This window comes from Cricetulus griseus (genome assembly GCF_003668045.3).
Source record: "Cricetulus griseus strain 17A/GY chromosome 1 unlocalized genomic scaffold, alternate assembly CriGri-PICRH-1.0 chr1_0, whole genome shotgun sequence".
Taxonomy (NCBI): Eukaryota; Metazoa; Chordata; class Mammalia; order Rodentia; family Cricetidae; genus Cricetulus; species Cricetulus griseus.
The window spans coordinates 60,515,065-60,533,651 of record NW_023276806.1 but is presented as its reverse complement, the minus strand read 5'-3'; the positions used below and the strand labels follow the sequence as shown (position 1 = coordinate 60,533,651).

At 47.8% G+C, this 18,587-nt stretch overlaps 3 protein-coding genes and 1 long non-coding RNA gene across 7 annotated transcripts in view; 2 read left to right on the top strand and 2 right to left on the bottom strand.

The window, feature by feature from the left end:
• Positions 1 to 1,514: 1,514 nt before the first annotated feature.
• Plekho1 (pleckstrin homology domain containing O1) lies at positions 1,515 to 8,230 on the bottom strand. Of its 2 annotated transcripts, XM_027393677.2 has the most exons (6): positions 8,078 to 8,230; positions 7,796 to 7,942; positions 4,466 to 4,606; positions 3,864 to 3,968; positions 3,422 to 3,523; positions 1,515 to 2,474 (listed from the first exon to the last, which is right to left on the bottom strand). In XM_027393677.2, the coding sequence occupies exons 1-6, from the start codon at positions 8,102 to 8,104 to the stop codon at positions 1,770 to 1,772; spliced, it is 1,227 nt and encodes a 408-aa protein (XP_027249478.1). In that variant the 5' UTR covers positions 8,105 to 8,230; the 3' UTR covers positions 1,515 to 1,769. The 2 variants fall into 2 exon arrangements, with proteins under 2 accessions (XP_027249478.1, XP_027249479.1); XM_027393678.2 differs by lacking the exons at positions 4,466 to 4,606; positions 7,796 to 7,942; positions 8,078 to 8,230 and having other exon boundaries at positions 3,422 to 3,536.
• Positions 2,469 to 7,227, top strand: LOC118239210. 2 transcript variants are annotated; one of them, XR_004771750.1, is made up of 4 exons: positions 2,469 to 2,728; positions 2,846 to 3,064; positions 3,177 to 5,500; positions 5,852 to 7,227. It is a non-coding gene; the product is annotated as an uncharacterized LOC118239210 (long non-coding RNA). The 2 variants fall into 2 exon arrangements; XR_004771749.1 differs by having other exon boundaries at positions 2,846 to 5,500.
• On the top strand, positions 8,083 to 16,931 carry LOC113833187. 2 transcript variants are annotated; one of them, XM_035450912.1, is made up of 2 exons: positions 8,083 to 8,666; positions 15,842 to 16,931. In XM_035450912.1, the coding sequence occupies exons 1-2, from the start codon at positions 8,368 to 8,370 to the stop codon at positions 15,888 to 15,890; spliced, it is 348 nt and encodes a 115-aa protein (XP_035306803.1). In that variant the 5' UTR covers positions 8,083 to 8,367; the 3' UTR covers positions 15,891 to 16,931. The 2 variants fall into 2 exon arrangements, with proteins under 2 accessions (XP_035306803.1, XP_027249482.1); XM_027393681.2 differs by having other exon boundaries at positions 8,218 to 8,652.
• Positions 11,361 to 18,587, bottom strand: part of Vps45 (vacuolar protein sorting 45 homolog) — a 57,016-nt gene continuing 49,789 nt past the window's right edge. Inside the window, exon 15 of the mRNA XM_027393679.2 lies at positions 11,361 to 11,677. Coding sequence (XP_027249480.1) covers positions 11,590 to 11,677 — 88 coding nt within the window. The 3' untranslated portion in view covers positions 11,361 to 11,589. The remainder of the gene's footprint in view (positions 11,678 to 18,587) is intronic.

The window sequence follows — 18,587 nt, the reverse complement described above, 5'->3', positions numbered from 1 at the left end:
AGGAGTGCCTGGGTATTCAGTAACAGGGTAGTTTGTGTACTTTCCTTGGCTCAAGAGGGGTCCTTGAAGCTGGGTGTTGGTGGCGCACGCCTTTAATCCCAGCACTTGGGAGGCAGAGACAGGTGGATCTCTGTGAGTTCGAGACCAGCCTGATCTACAAGAGCTAGTTCCAGGACAGCCTCCAAAGCCACAGAGAAACCCAGTCTTGAAAAAAACCAAACCAAATCAAAAAAGAGGGGTCCTTGTTTCTAGATAACTATAGCTTTATAGCTATGGAGAAAACTTTGATGGCAGTGAAAAGCAGGGAACTAAGAAAACAAAAGCCTGTCTTCGGGCAGGATGGGGGAATGGCGTAGTGGTAAGGGCATTTGCTGTTCAAGGACCTGAGTTCAAATCTCCATCACTCACATGTGCTGGAAAACCCAGAATCCCATTTTGATGGTTTAGTTGGAGGATTCCCCCAACTTGTTTACAAGGTGGTTAAGTCCCAACAGAATAGAGGTCAACAACATTCTCTCCCCAGCCCCCTTAGCTTGTCCTATCTATCTCCTCTCACCACCAGTGAAGCTCTGGGACCTGGCAGCAGAGGTGAGGCCTCAGGGGGAGCAAGGACAAAGGACTCATGCTCCATCTTTAAACCCTGTATGCCAGATTCTAGAGACTCTATGTTCTTATCTCATGACTCATCCAGATCTTGTGTTCCCCACTCTAGGCCTTACCATTAGCATTAATAATCTTAGAGAGCCAGCCATGGGGGACTTGCCACAGAGCAGGCAGTTGGGGAGGTGGCGGTATGGGGAGAGCTGTTCTGAAGCTGTGTTTGTTGGGAGGGTGGAGGCTGGAGGAGGGCGGGTAGAAGGAACCCTTGCTTGGCAAAAAGAGGAAGCTGGGTACAGGTCTGGCTTCCCCTCCTTCCCACACAGCTGCCATCACAAGCCAGTTTCATTTTTAGGTTAGTTCTTCCACAGGATCAGTTGCTCCCCAGTTCCTGTGCTACTCCAGCCCAGACAGAGGACCAGGCCGGTTTCATCTATTCAAGCTTGTACCTTGAATCTCTGGTGGAAGGAACAGAAAGCACCTCAGATAAGAAAACCGAGGCAGCTCAATGTTTTTGTAATGCTGGAGAGGGCACAAGGGCCTCACATGTGCTAGGCAAGCACTATACCACTATAGCCTCAGCCTTAGAGACACCTCTCTCTCTCTCTCTCTCTCTCTCTCTCTCTCTCTCTCTCTCTCTCTCTCTCTCTCTCTCTCTCTCTCTCACACACACACACACACCATGGTGAGAAGCCAGTGTTAACTCCACATATCCTCCTCAGACCTGGGGTACATTTCACTTCTCTTATGGCACGGACAGGTGGCACTGGCCCCTGTGTCCCTAGAACTCAAGTTGCACAGCTGAAATTTCACCCTCAGAATGAGAACCTGCAGTGGGACATCTGAGGAAGCCACTTCCTGGGCCACTCTAACCCAGATGGGTATGCATCCGCGCCTGTTCCCGACTGGCCTGGGAGCAGGTGGCATGTGCGCAGTGAGCGCTGTTTTATTACTCCGTGTGGTGAGAGCTCCTCAGGCCTCACCTTCTCCGATCTGACCAGCAAATTGTCTAGGGGAGTTGGTAGGAAAAGGCCATAGCGGGTCAGGCATCAGCAAGAGCAATGAGTTTGATTTTTTTTTTTTTTTTTGATTGAGGTAAATAAAAAAAGCTTTATCCTGCAACATTTGGAGATAGTCTGTGCCCCCTAAATTCCAGACCTGTCCCCCCTCCTTCACAGTAGGCTCTTCCGGTATTGACTGTGCTGGGAGGTCTGTCTGAAGTGGGAGTCGGGGGTCTGCAGGTCCATCTGTCTGTACAGGTCTCTCAGTTCCCTGACTTCCTGCAGGACCCTCTTTGCCTGACTCCAGTTGGACGAAGCCTCTCCCAGTAGCCTCTCTGTCTCCAGCAGCAGCTGCTCTGACTCAGAATCGGGTGGAGACTGTGGGGGGTCCTTGGCCTTTCGCTTGCAGTCTCCCAGTCCCTGAACCTCTGCCAGCAGCTCCTGAGTCTTCTCCAGTTTCCTTGCTACCAGGTCCTGGATCCGGGACAGCTGCACCGGCTGGGAGGGAAGGGGGGCTGGGGATTCCTCAGCTTGGAGGTGAAGGGGGCTGCAGGCTGGGGCAGTGTCCCTCTGAGACAGGATCTCCTCCAGGGAGGCGCAGCGGCCCTTCTCTGTAGAGGTCAACTTCTTCGGGGCTTGGGGGGTGTAGGTGGCTCCCTTGTCTGGTTTTTCCCAAGGCCGAGAAAGGCTGCTGGCCCGGTGTGAGGGCTGGATCCGGTCAGAGTCAGCTCTTCGTCGACTGCCAGCCAGTTGGGCCACAGACTTGTCCAGATCCACCCGAAAGTTCTCTGCACAAGAGGCTGGTTCCTCAGGGGAAGGGTCTTCCTCTTGGATGAGGTCTAACGTCAGCATCCCATCTGAGGTAGAGGTCGAGGCCTGGGAAAGAGAATGTGAAAGAAGGGAGGAACTGCCATTAGCACATGCCTTCCTGGCCTCCCCCACTCCTGACTCAGCCCCTCGACATGGCTATTTCAGATCACTGTGATGATGACTTGAAGTTCTTCCTTTTGTTTTTCTGTAACATACCTTCTCCTGCATAGTCTGCGTTCTCTGCTCTGCTACAAGCCTCCTGAGAAGTGTCTGCTGTGGACTCTTAAGTATCACATGGGATGGCCACAGTTCACAGTAAGGTACACACACAGGAGAATTCTCTATCCACGCCCTCTTGGCCACACACCTTAGCTTGCGCTGATACCCGCACTCTTGCTTGGTAACAGACCTTGTTCTCTTATTTCTAAATGCTGTAGCAGCGGTAAAGGGAAGTCAGCCCCATCTATGCCGCTGCACGTGGGCCGTTCTGGACATTTCTCACTACAAGACTCGTCACCACCCCACTTCACAGCCTGGTAGCCCTAGAGATCACCGGTCTGCTGAATCCAAAGCCTGTGTCCTTCCTCCTGCAGGCACAGCCTCTCCCTAGACCCGGAACATGGTTGAATGAGAGAAACTACTTCATGCAGTGGAAGGTTTGCTGTGGGGCATAGTAGCATTTACCATCACTCGTGAGGGTGGCTGGCCACCACACGGCAAGCAGCATGTATCACTCTGCACACACACTTCTGTTTTTCTCTTTCCTAGGGGCATTTCTCATTTCCTCAGAAGTTACTGAGAACACAATGTCTGACTCAGGGCAGGTGCTGAGTGAGCAATTTTGATTTGGGGAGTCAGACAGGGAATGGAGGGTGGACAGGCCGACTGTGCCTTTGATCCTCCTATGAGGAGGACTCCCACAAATGCTCCTGCTTGTTCGCAGCTGAGGTGGACTGACACAGAGCTGCCCCCCCCCCCCCCCGCAGTGTTTACTTTCTTGCAGTTTTACATACCACAGCCATGAGGTGTCCCCGAGTTGGAGGGCGGCGGGAGTGTTGGATTTTTGCTCTGTCTCGAGTAGGGTGGGCAAGGAAGCTGTCCTCCTCAACGGTGACCTGAAGAAATGCACTGTGAGTCACAGGTTTTCTTTAGGACTCTGGCCCAGCTGGGCGACCCCTAACTTGCCTGGACTGCAGAATAAGCCCACCCCACCAATTATTTCTGAGCAGGGTCACAGGCAGAAGGGTTTATGGACACAGATGCTCCAAGGCTGGCAGGAAGCTGGAGAGGAGGGTGAGCAAAGACTTCAGAGAGAAGATGGGACAAGGGGGCCTTCAAAGACACAGAGAAAGTAGAGTTGGGGAGAGCTAGAGGGGGCCCCCACACCCCTCCTCCTCTAGTGAGTCACAGCTTGCTTTCTGCTCTAGTGTCCCTTTCCCCACAACAGGCCCCTACCTCATCCAGGATACGGTTCTTAGCCCTGGTGATGGCAGAGCTCAGGGCGTTGATCCAGGACTCCTTTTCTTCAGGACTCACCGCCAGGAAGATCAGGTTGGGGGCCTGTGAGGGGAATGTTTCTTGTTTTAGCTAGGGTTTTACAAATAAAGAAAGAGATGTGATAATCTCATCCCTTGCACCCAGCTCCTGGAAAAGAGTGGCTCTGCGTCTGGGATCATGAATGACTGAAAGAAACCCTGAGTCTGTTCCCGCAGAATGCACAGGTTGTTTTAGACATAATCAGGGATGAGCTAAGAGTGACACTGGATTTGAACTTGACACTGCAGACAATTAGGGTAGGTGTGACAAAGCTTAGGTATTAGAGATCTTTAAATGTCTGAAGACACAGAGTGTGACAAGCATGGCTTGTGTGTGTGTGTGTGTGTGTGTGTGTGTGTGTGTGTGTGTGTAAAGGGGGAAAGGGGGCAGAGCCAGTTAGATAATAAAAGCCAGAGGGAGATCAAATCTGGGGGCTGTTCTGGGCCTTGCAGCTAAGACTACAGCGAGGGAGAGCCTGCAGGGACATTTCCCCACCTAGCCTGCCAAGCCGGCAGACCTACCGTGGTGCCTGGCTGCTTGCATCGGGCCAGGGTGAACTTGCTGTGGTTCTTCTTGCTTCTGCTCTTAGATTTCCGGAGTTCTTCACACTTTTCATAGTCACTCAGGTCAAACACCTCTTGGATATTTTTCTCATCTTTTACCTAGGGGAGTTTTGGGGTGTGATAAGGATAAAATTACTGTGCTTCTGCATCTGAAGAAAGGGAAGGGTGACAGAAGGAAGCTATCTCACCCAAGGCATATAACCGGGGATGGGACTCAGAACTGAGTCTGTGTGGGATTCTGTTTAACCCCTTTGCCCTACAAGCTACCATTCCAGTGCCTCCTTCTACCCATGACCCTCACTCTGTTTCTGAAGGACACGGCTTTACATGTCCTTAAAGGGACATGGTGATAGGCTGATCCGATCATCCCAAGTAAGGAAGATGCAAGTGGCCATTAACAGTCCAGGAGAAGGTGAAAAAGGCAGCCAACACCTGGGAATGGCAAAGGGCTGCTTCTGGCCTCAGGGAATATTATGGTTCACAAGAGTGTTCCTTCCCACCTGCTTTCTCTTCTAAAGGACTTTATCGGAGACTTTTCCTGATCAGCAGGCTGGCCACCCTCCTCTACTTGGTTGGGAATATGCCTGGAACTAGTTGGTCATGTTTCCCCGGGGAAAAGTCGAAACTGAGCAAACGTGTCTAAGTAGCCCAATGTTTCCCTTGGCAGACCTCTACCAGCCTGTAGCTGATCTGCCCATCCTTTTCATTTGCTGATTACACGTGCTGTGTGGGAGCAAAGGGCATACACATCTATCTCCATTTGTCTGGCAAGGCTCAGTTCTCTAGGGTTCTTCCCATTCTAGGGCTCCTGGGCTTTTGGCTGGGAAATGACCAGAGGCCTTAAACATTATGGTGGACGTGGGACCAGGTGCCACAAGGAACATTCAAGAACAATTCACAGGAACCCAGGCTGTGACACGGGGCCCTCCTCTCTGGCTCCTTCCCCAAAGAGACTATCAGCAGAGACCAGAAGGCTTGGAGAGGAAGAGCTGGGTGTGTGCGGCAGGGGAAAGACTCACTTGTTCTGTTTTCCTGAGGGAAGGGAGGGAGGGAGCTCCCCCTGCTTGGGCATGGCTGATAAGGCACTCTGGGAGCAGGAGGCATTGGCAGAGGTCAGAAAGGGCATGGGTAGGAGACTGGGTGAGTCAGGCAGTAGAATAAGTAAATGCCAGTGCCCAGAAAAGATGGGCGCCCCTGGCACCTTGTTCTGTGCTGTATTCTGTCTGTTTCTCACACCAAATTCCCAAAGTCTCATTTATGACTACATCTTCCAAATTAACCCTTTCTTCTCGGGGTCCACATACACACAAAGCATCACTTTATCAACCTAACTTCCTCTCCCAGGAAGCCACCCTGAGGTGTGGATCTGCTGACTAGAAGACATCCCAGCCCTTTTAAAGGGTGCCTTTGGAGAGTGGGGAATGACCAACAGCACACATGGAAGGGCTTCCTTGCTTTCCCAAGAAAGACTGACAGAAACAATGCAATGGGTAGGGACGTTTTCGTCTTTGCATCAGCATGTGACCTGCAAATACTATGCTCTTGGTTTTAATGTCGTCAGTCTATTGGTTTACTGCAGCTTTTGTTTACAGGCAGAATAAACCGTGTCTTTTGGCAGCTTCACCCTTAGCCCGGGTCCACTGGACCACGGAATTGGTTCTGAAGAAGGGTCATAATAAGGAGCAGTTCCCTCTTTTCCAATGCCCTCCCCAGTAGGGGGCATCTGGCTCCAGGACTAGTCAGATGCTCCTGACTCAGAGGACAGCAGCCACTCTAGGCTGAGGTCATCCTATCATCTCTCTGCTCCGTAGTTCTTCTTTGACATAAAGCTTATTAGCCAATTAATCCTGCACCTTTGTCCCCAGGTTCTGCCTTTTGGACAATCCCCAGGTTCTGCCTTTTGGACAAATACAAGCCAAAAAAAAAAAAAAAAAAAAAAAAAAAAAGCCTTGTTTAGTTTCTTTAGCCTTTCACTGCCCTCTGGTTTCCCTCTGACATGTAGGAAGCCCTTCCTGATTGCGCACTGCTTTTCCTGGCATTATGAAGTTCAGGGAAGACAGGAGATACACAGTGACACTTGCTGCGGCTTTTTAAAACAAACAAAAAAGTGGAAAGCAAGAAAATTGTGATGAAAGCTGTCTGTGGCATCTGTCTGTAGCAGTGACCCTCAAAGTACAGTCTCCTTCAAGCCTTCCCTCAGCTGCTCCAGGACTCTCCAACCGTTATGTTTAGGTCCCTTCAAGAGGGACCTCGCCTGCCGGCTCAGCGCTATTTAGTTCTCTCTACTTGTCTCAGTAGACAGTTTTCAGATGAGTACTTCTCTTGGGCTGCAAGTGTGTCTACTTCAACACCATAAAAGGATTTATTTACCCGAACAGAACGGCACAATGCAAGAGTCTAGTGCTGAAAGCAGAAGGGGTTAGAACTGGGGAGGACTTCCCAGTCCGTTCCGGGTGAGGGAACACAGTCAAGGGCGGGAGGGCCAGTCTGAGGGGCCAGTGTACCATGCTCTGTAAAAAGTCACAGGGAAGCAAGTTCGGCTTCTCAGCATTCCTGTTATTGATTCAAGAGTTACAAAAGGGGAAGGGGGTCTGGATTCCATGACCTGGCTTTAGATTCTGACCAGTGTGGGCTGTGGCTTCATGCTCAACTACAGTCAAAGCACACGTGCACACAGGCGCTCACAGTCCTAACTCGGTTCCACCACTCTACAAATAAAGGTGGGCAGAATATGAATTTCTTGTTTGTTTGTTTTTTTTCCTCATTAAGTGGAGTGGAAGGTGAGGAAGAGGCCTACTTCAGGACGCTGGCTTCTACAAAAGTCTGGCATCCACAGCTACCCTACCTCAGGTCCCAGAGACGGATCGCAGTTTGTGTTTTCTATGATTTAGGGTGACTTGCTACTCAAGAGACCTACATATGCCCCCTGCTACAGACAGGAACGGAAAGGATGGTGGGGCTGGGGTGGGAAAGGCAGAAAGGGACGAGGGACAAGATGAGCAGTGTGTTTCAACAGAAAATTAAAAAAAAAAAATCAATCCCGTATTTCAGGGGGCCAGAACAGGGGAAGAGGCAGCGGACGTTCAGAACTTCTGAGAAAGGTGTCCTCACAGGCACATTTAATTAAGTAAACTCCTAATTCCCACCCAGGTAAAGTCACTCGGGTGACTTTTCTCTGCAGATACAGGACTTTTGCGACCCCTGAACTTGCAGGGAGGGAGGCGGGGCAAGCCGGAGAACCAGCCGCCGTGGGGACCGGGTCGGGACGGCTTGGGCAAGGGCGCCTACCTCCTTCTCGGAGACGTAGAGCTGGTCGCCTTTCAGCACCACATAGCGGTTTTTCCAAATCTCCCTGAAAATCCCTTTCCCGCAGAATTTCCGGACCCAGCCGACCTTCTCGGGCGCCGCAGAGTGATGGTTTCCATCGGGAGGCCCCTGCGCGGGGCGAGACGAGGAGCGGCGGCGGCTCAGGCGGGTCTCCGCGCCCTCCCCGCCCGCCCGCTCGCCGGCCCGCCCGCCCGCTCCCCGCTCGCCGGCCCCGGCCCCATTGTCCGCGCGCCGCGCACTCACCCGCTTGCCGGAGCCGCTCTTCTTCATGGCCGGCGGGATCGGGGGCCGCGCCCGCTGCTCGCTCGCCGGCTCGCGCTACCCGCAGGCCGGGCCCTCGCTGCCCCCGCCGCCCATGCCCGCCCCGCCCCCGCCCCGCCGCACGGGCCCCCGGCCGCCGCCGCTGACGTCGCGGGCTCCGAATGAAGGGCGACCGTGGCGCCGCCGCCGCCGCCGCGCGCTCCCCGCCCCCCGCCTTTGTTTCCGACCCGGCGCCCGGCGGAGGCGCGAGCGGATAACCGAGAGGCGCGGCGATGGGGGCGGGCCCGAGGCGTGGCGAGCCGGATGGAGCGGAGGCGCGGGGCGAGACCGGCCGCCTCGGACCCTCAGACGCGGGCTACGGAGCTCCCTCCGGAGGCTCCGGTCTCGACCTCCTCCGGGGCGGCCGCGAGCGCCCCGCGAGGCCTGCGGGAAACACGCGTGCGGCGGCGGGGAGGCCCGCGAGCCGGCCGAGCCCTGAGTTTGTGACGGGGCCGGGCGGGAGCCCAAGTTTGAGGACGGCTTTCCTCACCACTCGGCGGTCTCCGTGCCCCTGCCGGGTAAATGGAGGAGGGTGAGCTGACCCATGAAAGCCCCGGAGGACCCAAGGGTTGTCTCCTAGGGCCAATTACTACCAGACAATAAGCCAATAAACCTATTACCTGGTATAGTATGGTAAACACAGCAACCACGAAGTGAGTAAAGACCCCTGCTACGGAGCAGGGGAAATAGTCTTTTTCCAGAAACGTTCAAGATGAAGGGTTGCGAAGTTTGTGGTTGGAGGCGTGGAGGATGTTTGGGCTTTTTTGGAATCTGTCAAGAAAGAACCTCAGACCCATCTCCCTTCCCAATCCTGTAAGATTCTCTTTCCTAGCCATACGAACTGATTTTTTTTTTTCTTTCTGGTGGATGCAGAACTTTATCCTTTCAAAATATTATTTTGGCACTTAAAAATATTGAGTACCGTTTTGTTAGGCATATAGAATGGGAATGTTATCCCTTGGGAAATGATCAGTCGGGCACGGAGAACCAAATGACATGGTCAAATTGACACACTACTGTTACATGAATTAGAATATAGGTTTTCTGACCCCGTTGTACCTTTTAGACTTTGTACACACAGAGCGCACTTCTGAAACTATCCCCTTCCCGTCTCCCCAGCTCAGTTTGGTACTGTCCTGTTTAAAAGGTGATGAAAAAAAAAAGTGAGAAAATGCAGGCTATGTGAGGAAGCATAATGTACCAGTGTGAGGACACAGCTGAGGAAATTAGCCTACAGGAGCTTTCGAGAACTTGTTGGCCGGGCATAGAAGAATGGTTTGGATTGAATATATATATATATATATATATATATATATATATATATATATATATATATGGTCTTACACAGCCTAGGCTGCTTTCAGCCTTACTACATAGCTAAGGCTAATCTTGATGTGCTAATCCTCCTGTCTCCACCTGATTTACATAGTTTCAAAGGGGCTGGGAGTGTGGCTCAGTGGTAGATCTCTTTGCCTAGCATTCAGGAGGGGGGTCTAGCTCAATTGTCAGCATCACAAGGAGGAAATAGAATGATAAATTGTGGCTGGGGGTGGGGCAGAAGAAATTCATGACTTTGCCTCATCGCCTTCCTCCCAGGAGCTTTCACTTAGTCTACAGATACTAGAGTATCCCTGGGCTCTCTGCACAGCATCAGGCAGGAGCTAGTGCTCTGAGAAACATCAGGCAGAGGGACCCATAAAAAAATAACCAAAGTAATTTTCAGATTCTAGAGCAGATGCATGTGGGCTGCAGAGCCTTTGCTGCCTGTCTGTGTCTTAAGATGTTACATAAATCTCTGGCTGGTCCCCGTCCCCCGGGGCTCCCTCCCTCCCAGTAACCGGAACTATTAAGAAGCTCGGCCATCTTCCTCACCTTTGCTTCTTTGTCTTGGCACTAGACGTTTACATATGCCAGCTTCTACCCAGTTTGCTGTAAAGTGGATTTCTCTCACCAGGCGAACATCATGGGCACCTGAATTTGGATCCTAAGTGGCACTGTTTCCAGAGACCAGTGCTTAAGTGAGAACTTAGAATAAGCACTTCTGATTTCCTTTACACATTTTTACAGCACTCAGGGAGCTTGACACACACACACACACACACACACACACACACACACACACACACACACACACACACAGGAACACATATACAATCTTAAAACTTTAAAAACACACTCTACAGAGAACCAGGAGGGACTCTTGTGGTGATAACAGACTATCCTGTGACACCTTTTCTCCAATTATGTGAGGACACTGTAATTTCCTGCCATTATTCATTCCATCACTTTTTACAACTTTCAGGAAAGTTTTCATTTGCTCTGGTACAGTTAAACGTGCCCTGGGTACAGGCATGCTCTCATTGTATGGTATAACACTATCTCAAGTCATCCCCATGAGTGAGCCTTAAAGAAGTCAAACAAAACCACCCGTATGTCTGCAGACTGAATTCTAATTGCAGCCCTACATGGGTTCTCAACACACAGCAAATGGCTCTCCAAAGAAGGGTGCAGGATTGAGGTGAACAGGAAATGAGGGGCTGTGTCCTGGAACTCCTCCTGGGGCAGAAAGGGAAGGCAGGAAGAACAGAAACAAACACAGGTACAGAAAAACTGAGGCCAGGTGCTCTGTGTGCCCCCTGATGAAGCTTCAGTACTGCCACAGCAACCTGGAGCCTCAGGGCCTCAAGTACTGCCAAGGGGGTAAAGAGGGTGGGGCTAGCAAGTCTCAGTAGGTGGTGTCTGTAGGGGGCATTCTCAGGCTAGTCTCAGTAGGTGGTGTCTGTAGGGGCAATCTCAGGCTAGTCTCAGTAGGTGGTTTCTGTAGAGGCAATCTCAGGCTAGTTTCAGTAGGCGGTGTCTGTAGGGGCAGTCTCAGGCTAGTCTCAGTAGGTGGTGTCTGTAGGGGGCAGTCTCAGGCCTCAGTTGTACTGGAGGAGGAAGCTGTAGTTGCTAGTTTTTTAGTGGTCAATATTGCTAGAACATTCCTACTTGGACAGAGGAAGGACTTGCCTTTCTGAGCCTGATCTAAGGGAAAGGCTTTGTCAACTTCCCATAGGTCTGATTCCACGGTCCTTACCATGGCTGGCTCCTATCACTCAGACCACCAAGAGAAGACAGGGCATAGGGATGGTACCATGTACAGCACACGGCTTTCTGACTTCCTTATTTTGACAACCCATTTCTCAAGAACAATCTCAACAACGCCCATCAAACACTGAAGTGACTGTGCTGTCAAATACACAAAGGACATGTTTATTTGGTACAGAATCACAAGTGGGTTGGGATGGGCTCATCATGGGCGTTCCAGTGTCTGTGCCAGCAGTTCAGGGATTGGGGTTACCTGGCACGAGTTACAACAAACACAAGAGCCTTCCTGAGGCCCCCGGGCAGCAGGGAAGGGCTGAGGCCGGGGTAAGAGGGAGGCTGTGCTATTCTCGTCATTCTTCATTGCCGTTTCATCTTCTGCTTGTTGACCTCGAGGTGGCCTGTGAGCTCTCCCTGCTGCGGCTATGCAGCCCTGAAGCCAGGACTTCCTCTAGGAAACTGACAAGGAGATTCAGGTTATTTAGCAGAAAAGCAAAAGCCTCACTAAAAAAGAGCATCACTCTCATGGCAGGCACTGAACAGACTTAAGTTCTATCTGATACTGTGTGCTGAGTATTTTGGAAAAAACATTCAGGCCTGGAGGATTGACAACGCCTTTATGTGTTTTCTTTTGTTTTTGTTTTTTTCCTTGGATGTCCTGGAATTCATTCTGTAGACCAGGCTGGCTTCAAACTCAAAGAGATCTACCTGCCTCTGTCTCCTGAGTGCTGGGATTAAAGGCGTGTGACATCACCTTGCCTCGCTAAAATTTTGCTGTTTTTTGGACAGGGTTTTATGACATAGCTCTAGCTGACTTAGAGCTCACTATGTAACCCAGGCTAGCTTCATATAACCCTTTTCTCTCAGCCTTCTAAGTGGTGAGAGTGTGAGTGTAGCCGCCATGTCTCACATGTCTCACATGTGCCACAGTGTGTCCTCTAGGTCAGAGGACAACTTGTAGCTCGGTTCATCAAGCTCAGCAGCGGGTGCCCCTATTCACTGAAACTTTAAAAAGAAGTCGCAGGACCCTGGATCTTTTAAAGGCAAGGTTTTAATGTATTACTTTAGGACAGTGGTTCTCAACCTTCCTATGCTGTGACCCTTTAATACAGTTCCTCATGTTGTGGGGACCCCAACCATAAAATTATTTTGTTGCTACTTCATAAATGTAATTTTGCTGCTGCTATGAATTGTAATGTAAATATCTGACATATAGGATATCTGATGTTGACCCCTGCGGGGACTGTGACTGAGGTTGAGAACCATTATACCTATTATCTGTATTTTATTAAAATACAGAGTTTCTTTGTTTTTTTGTTTTTGTTTTTGTTTTTGTTTTTGTTTTGAGACAGGGTTTCTCTGCGTAACATTACTGGCTGTCCTGTAAACAGAGATCTGCCTACTTCTGCTTCCCAAGTGCTGAGACTAAAGGCGTGTACCACTTACCAGCTATAGAGTTTATCTTATTGGATACTCTTTCCTCTTTAAAATCTTTCTTAAAAAAAAAAAGTGTGTGTGTGTGTGTGTGTGTGTGTGTGTGTGTGTGTGTGTGTGGTATGTCAGGACATGCATGTAGAGGTCAGAGGACAACCTTAGGTGTGGTCCTTACCTTTCATATTTCGACAGAGTCTGCTTAAGCTGGAGTTTTACTCAGCCACTTCTGCAGGGCTTGGTAAAGCTACCCCCAAAACATAAGCTAAATAAACAAATTGTTTAAAGTAGTCGCCCACTGGTGAGAGAGGCTTCTCTTTAACATTTGTAAGCAAGTTCAAGACTCAAGAGACAGCTCTAGAGCAGGGTGAGATGAGTGGAAGGCACCTCGTCACTGCTTTATAGTTCAGACCTGGAAGATTCTGGGAAGATTTAAATTCTAGACTCCATTAGAGACAAAAAGAAAGAGGAGGAGGAGGAGGAGGAGGAGGAGGAGGAGGAGGAGGAGGAAAGGAGTAGAAACCAAGCTCATTTATCTTCTGCTGAAGTATAGATGCCTCTGTCTGGCCTCACCTTTTGGCCATCAGACTGGAGATACTTACTGGAGGACACTGAGCCAGTGTCAGGAGAGGAGGCAGTATTGCATTTGGAAAGGGAATGTTCTCTGGCAATGGTTTCTAGTAAGAAGGAAGCTGTGCTGGGTTCCCTATAGGAATTTGTCAGATGATCTTTGCTCATTTTCAACTCTAGTACAAAGGGAAAAGAATTTGCTAAAATTATACAGCACACCCCTCCCTTGTAGATCAGTAAGACAGAATATTCCTGACTGCAAAGAGAAAACACGGTATTTGCCAAACCTAATTTTGTTTCCCAAGGCTATTGTGACTTTTCAAATATCTATTTAAGGACTTTGATGAGTCATTGCTCAGAATGCTTAAAAATTATGGGTAATGAACATATTGGTAGCTGTATCCTAAATTTAGACTATGTTTAAAAACAATGAAACAAAAAGAATGCCTTTTCTTGTCTAGATTTTTTAAAAAAAAATCAATCTTACCTAAAAAGAAACTAAAAAAATCTCGTGTGGAGCTAGAATGCGACCCAGTTCAGTTAAATTCAATTTAATAAATGTTTACTGAGCATGACTGTGAACTACATTGAACTATGTGTGGGCAGGACCATCGCCTATGAGGCTGACTTTAAGGGGCTCTCAGGGCCAGATACATAGCACATCTGGGCAGGGTGTGTGGCCTAAACAGACAGCATGGGGCTGACAGTCAGCACTGCTGCTCCTGGTTTGTGCTGTCTGTCACCAGGGTGCTTTCCCAACTCTCCAGATGGCAGGTGGAATGAGAGGAGTCTGGCTCTTGGACAGCAAGCCTTGAAAACTCATTATACACAGAAAAGCAGGCACTGGGCTAGAAAGATGGTTCAGCGGTTAAGAGCGCTTCCAGAAGACCTGGGTTTGGCTCCCAGCACCCACACAGTGGCTCACAATTTCAGGGGATCTGATGCCCTCTTCTGGCCTCTGCACACATGCAGGCGAACACTCATAAAACAAAAATAAATCCTTTTGAAATGCTTGTATCATTTTTACTTTCTAGTCTCTGCTCACAGAGCAGAAACCAGCACTCAGAGCATTAATGTTCTGTTAATTACTAGGCAATTCCTATGAATAACTGTTCCTAAACAACACTCCACACATATGTACAAACCTAAGTCAGCATCTTTATCCTTTTCACTATAGTCTAGAGGCAGATATTATATGGGAGGAAGAAGGGGGAGAGGGCACAGGCTCATTTGTGGGGACTAATATTATCTAATGCATACATGCAGTGCAATGGCTGCTGAGATGGCTTTGTGGGTAAAGGTGCTTGATGCCAAGCCTGGTGTCCTGAGTCTGCTTTTTGGATGCACGTGGTGGAAAGGGAACAAATTGTCTTCCAGTGTCCACATGTGTGCCATGATATGCATACCCCTTCTACATACACACTAAGTAGTATAATAAAAAAAATGGACTATGTAGTTTTTATGTCTTTATGGACCATATAAGAAGAAACAGCGTTAATCCAAGTGTGGTACACAGACAGAACCCCAGCACTTGGGGTTTTCTGTTTTCCTGAAAACCTTTATACGTTCCTGCCACAGCTTCATTTTATTTTATTAATTTAATTCTTCTTTGTGTATGTTCTGAATTATATGAAAATGGATACTCTAAAAGACATGTTACATTTTTCTGTGTCCTTGCATGTCCCTAGGAGTAACATATCCTCATTTGAGAAATACGGGCTTATTTAATTCCATGGCTGGAGCCTGAGCCAGGCACATCCTGCTCACTTTTCTGATTTCTCTCCTCCTTAAGTGCTAGCTTACAGCACTATGAGCATCATCTTTTATGCTCCCAACAATGTAATTATATTATGCCAGTACTCTTGGCTCATATTTCTTTTGCTCCTTGAAAGAAGCAATAGCAATATTAAAAGTAAAATAAGTAAAAACAACAAAAAAAACCTCTCAGGTTTCAATAGACAGGTGATTCAGAAATAAACTGGTTTGTCCATATAAGGAAATGTTACACAGCACTGAAAATGCATGAACAAAGTCACAAGCAGTGATATAGATAAATCTTAGAGGTAATGCCTACTAAAACAATGTAATGCTACTATTGTTGTGATGAAAACCAAGCAAAACTAAAATGTTACTTAGAAATCCATTCCTAAGTGATAAAGATGCACATTCCTGCATCAAACTGAGGGAAGATAAGGGTTGTAACTGGAGAGGAGCAGGTGGGTGCTGGGCAATGTTCTAGTCCTGGAGTTAGGCCAACGGTTCACGTGCTTACTGCAGTGTGCTTTCTAACAAACAGGCTTATTACATCTCTTTTATAAATATCAAATGATAAGCCCAAAATTTTCGAGGTTTTTACTGTACAATTTCTCAGCATCTTTAACATGCTACCGTGAATTGTGACTTTCCAGAACAGCATGCAGTCCTTTTTCAGCTTTGTTGTCTGTACACTCTCTAAACTTGTATAGAATGGACCTTGGGAAACACTGAATCAACTAGAAAACATTGCCTTGATAAGTACCAATCCTACTGAGGTTTTTTATGGATCACGATAAATGCTGCAACTGTCTGTTAACAACACAGCGACTCCTTCCTAATCCCTATCTTTTCTGATACCCAACTTAGGAAAAAAAAAGGAGGACAAAGCACTTGGCCCCACCTCTTCTCTCACTGAGAAGAAATGGGACAACTGCAAACACTGGGACTCCGGATGAATCCAGCACCACGTGTGTGACTGACTGGAACTCCATGTGCAGAGGAAGGAAGGAAAAAGGTGCTCAGCTCCTGCAAGGGAAAGAACTGCTTGTGGTATCAGTCATACAGGTCCAAGAGGAAGTCAGCGATAGGAAGAAAGACCTCCATAGGCTTTCTCAACACCACCAACACCCAAGACCACACCAGTTTGTTGGAGCAGCACTCAAGAGGTGGAGGCAGGAAGATCAGGAGTTCAAGGCCAGTCTTGTGTATGTAGAGAGTTTAAGGCCAGCCTGTGCTACATCAGACAATGTCTGGAAAAACAATTACAAAGAATAACAGCAACAAAACCCTTTTCTGGCTGGTAATTTAGCATTTAAAAATGTTCATACCCTTATGCAGTCATTTCTTCACAATGCTGCTAGCACAAAGGGTAGGGCTGGAACAAAGGTGCCATACTTCCCAGATGAGATCCAAGCAGATCATTTCACAGCCCCCTGGTTACCCTCTGGAAGTTGGGATCATAATGAGCTTATTCTTGGATTAGAAAGGTTAGATGAGGTAATATCCACAGTGTAGGAAGCATTCCAGCATGTGCCCCAAGCTCAGCTGCTATCCACATGGATAGTACTTAAGGATGCATATGGGATATTTGTAACAGTTTCTAAGAGTGAGAAATTACAACTATCAGCCAGCGGCTGAGAATGTGCTGAGTCAGCCAGGGACTTTCTTAGCATGCATGGAGCCCTGGGTTCAATCCCCAGTTCTGCATACAACAGGTATGGTAGTGTACACATGTACTCTGAGACCCAGGAGGTGGGAAAAGGAGGATCAGAGTTCATGGACATCCTTAGTTATATAGCAATTTGGATGTCAGCTTGGGTTATATGTGATCCTGTCTCAAAAAACATTGTCAAATAATATGTCTCATTATGAATTAGTGCATAATATTTGTTAATGTAGAAAAAACTGATGATTGGTTAATCAAACAACAATATGATTCCATCAATAAAAATGACATAGATAGGTATTTTTATTGAAAACATATTGTCTTTTATTTAAAAATAGCTGTGTGGTACCACATACCTTTAATCTCAGCATTCAAGAGAGAGAGGTAGGAGGATTGAGAGTTCGAGGCCAGTCTGGCTGCATAGAGAGAGCCAGAATCAGAAAACCAAGGGCCGGGGGAAAAAGGTGTGTATTCATTCACTTGTAAAGACTAGACTATGTGTGCACAAGAACAGTGGCAGCAATGCTTACGGTGGCAGTCTGGTACTTAGTACCTTATTTTTGTTTAATTGTTTTATTATTAATATTTTAATATTTTAAAGATTTATTTGTGTGTGTGTGTGTGTGTGTGTGTGTGTGTGTGTGTGTGTGTGTGTACCTGCAGAAGCCAGAAGAGGGTCCTCTGGAACTGGAGTTATGGATGGTTGTGAGCTGCCAGGTGGGTGCTGGGAACTGAACCTGGGTCCTCTTCAAGAACAAGTGCTCTTAACTGCTGAGCCATCTCTCTAGTCCCTAGCTGTATTATTTTTTTTCATATAAGAATCATATATTGTTTTTATGATGAAAAGTTGTCTTTAGTTAGTGTATACATAAATTAGAATCAAGAGACATACTTAGGTTTGAGTCCTGGTTAAATTCAACTTATTCTCCAAGTGTCTACTTTTCAGTTAGGTATCATCCCTCATGGGCACAGAGCATGGCTTCCTCTCCAGCATCTTGAACAGAACTTCACACATCAGTACTAAGGAAAAGCTGGTCAGTGGCAGGAAGAGAACAAACCCACAAAGAAATCTTTATAAAGGTGACGTGGTTCTGGTGTTTTGAAAGGGATCCTGAAGCAACCCAAAGGGAAGAAGAGTGCTGTCTGGATTCCATTCTCTTTGAAATGCAAATTCAGTCATAGTATCCTAATTTTTCTGTAAATAATTCAGGGATTGAACCACTTGTGGTCACAGGAGAAGGGCCAAGTTTCTAGTGTTACGTGTTAAGGTAGGGATCTATAATGCACTTGCTGTCAGCATGCGTCAGCCCCTCCTGATTCAAGTCTATAGACGGCTTCTAAGCCCTCATCAATAGCCACTAATTAGTCAAATTAATTATTTTTATTTAAACTTTATTTGGGATGACAGAAACCCTAAAACCAAATGATTCTCATTCCTCGCTTTTATATTGTTTTCTCATTGGGCAGAAGGCTTCATGTTTTGCTAACCTTACAAGTGACATTTAAAAGCAAAGGCTCTGAAACAGCACAGCAGGTCAATCGTCCCAAATCTTACTTCAGTGTTCAAGTGTCCAGGGGAGAAACAAACTGGGCTCAGCCCCAGCTCTACCACTGGCTACCTTTATGATCTCTTTACCACCTCCGTTTCCTCACCCCCCCAAAATGAGATCTCACTGGGTTCTTATGAAAATTAAACAGGATTGAATGGGCCCAAGCATGGGGGTGTACACTTTTAATCTTTTAATCCCAGCACCTGGGAGGCAGAGGCAGGGGGATCTCTGAGTTTCAGGCCAGCCTAGTCTACATAGTGAGTTCCAAGACATCCAGGGCTATGTAGAGAGACCCTGTCTCAAAAACCAAGGAACAAAGCCAAAATTGCAAGTGTTTAAAAGTCACAAATGTAAGATGCATAGATAACTTAAAATGTTCTGGTAGTCATTAAAAAAA

Excerpts from the sequence above, each read along its gene's own strand:
- Plekho1 (XM_027393677.2), bottom strand. The coding sequence starts at position 8,104 with ATGAAGAAGAGCGGCTCCGGCAAGCGG. Across the intron at positions 4,607-7,795 it reads TCTACGTCTCCGAGAAGGAG|GTAAAAGATGAGAAAAATAT; the intron begins GTAGGCGCCCTT and ends AAACTCCCCTAG. Across the intron at positions 2,475-3,421 it reads GGGGACACCTCATGGCTGTG|GCCTCGACCTCTACCTCAGA; the intron begins GTATGTAAAACT and ends TCTCTTTCCCAG.
- LOC113833187 (XM_027393681.2), top strand. The coding sequence starts at position 8,368 with ATGGGGGCGGGCCCGAGGCGTGGCGAGCCGGATGGAGCGGAGGCGCGG. Across the intron at positions 8,653-15,841 it reads GGTCTCCGTGCCCCTGCCGG|GAAAAAAAAAGGAGGACAAA; the intron begins GTAAATGGAGGA and ends TACCCAACTTAG.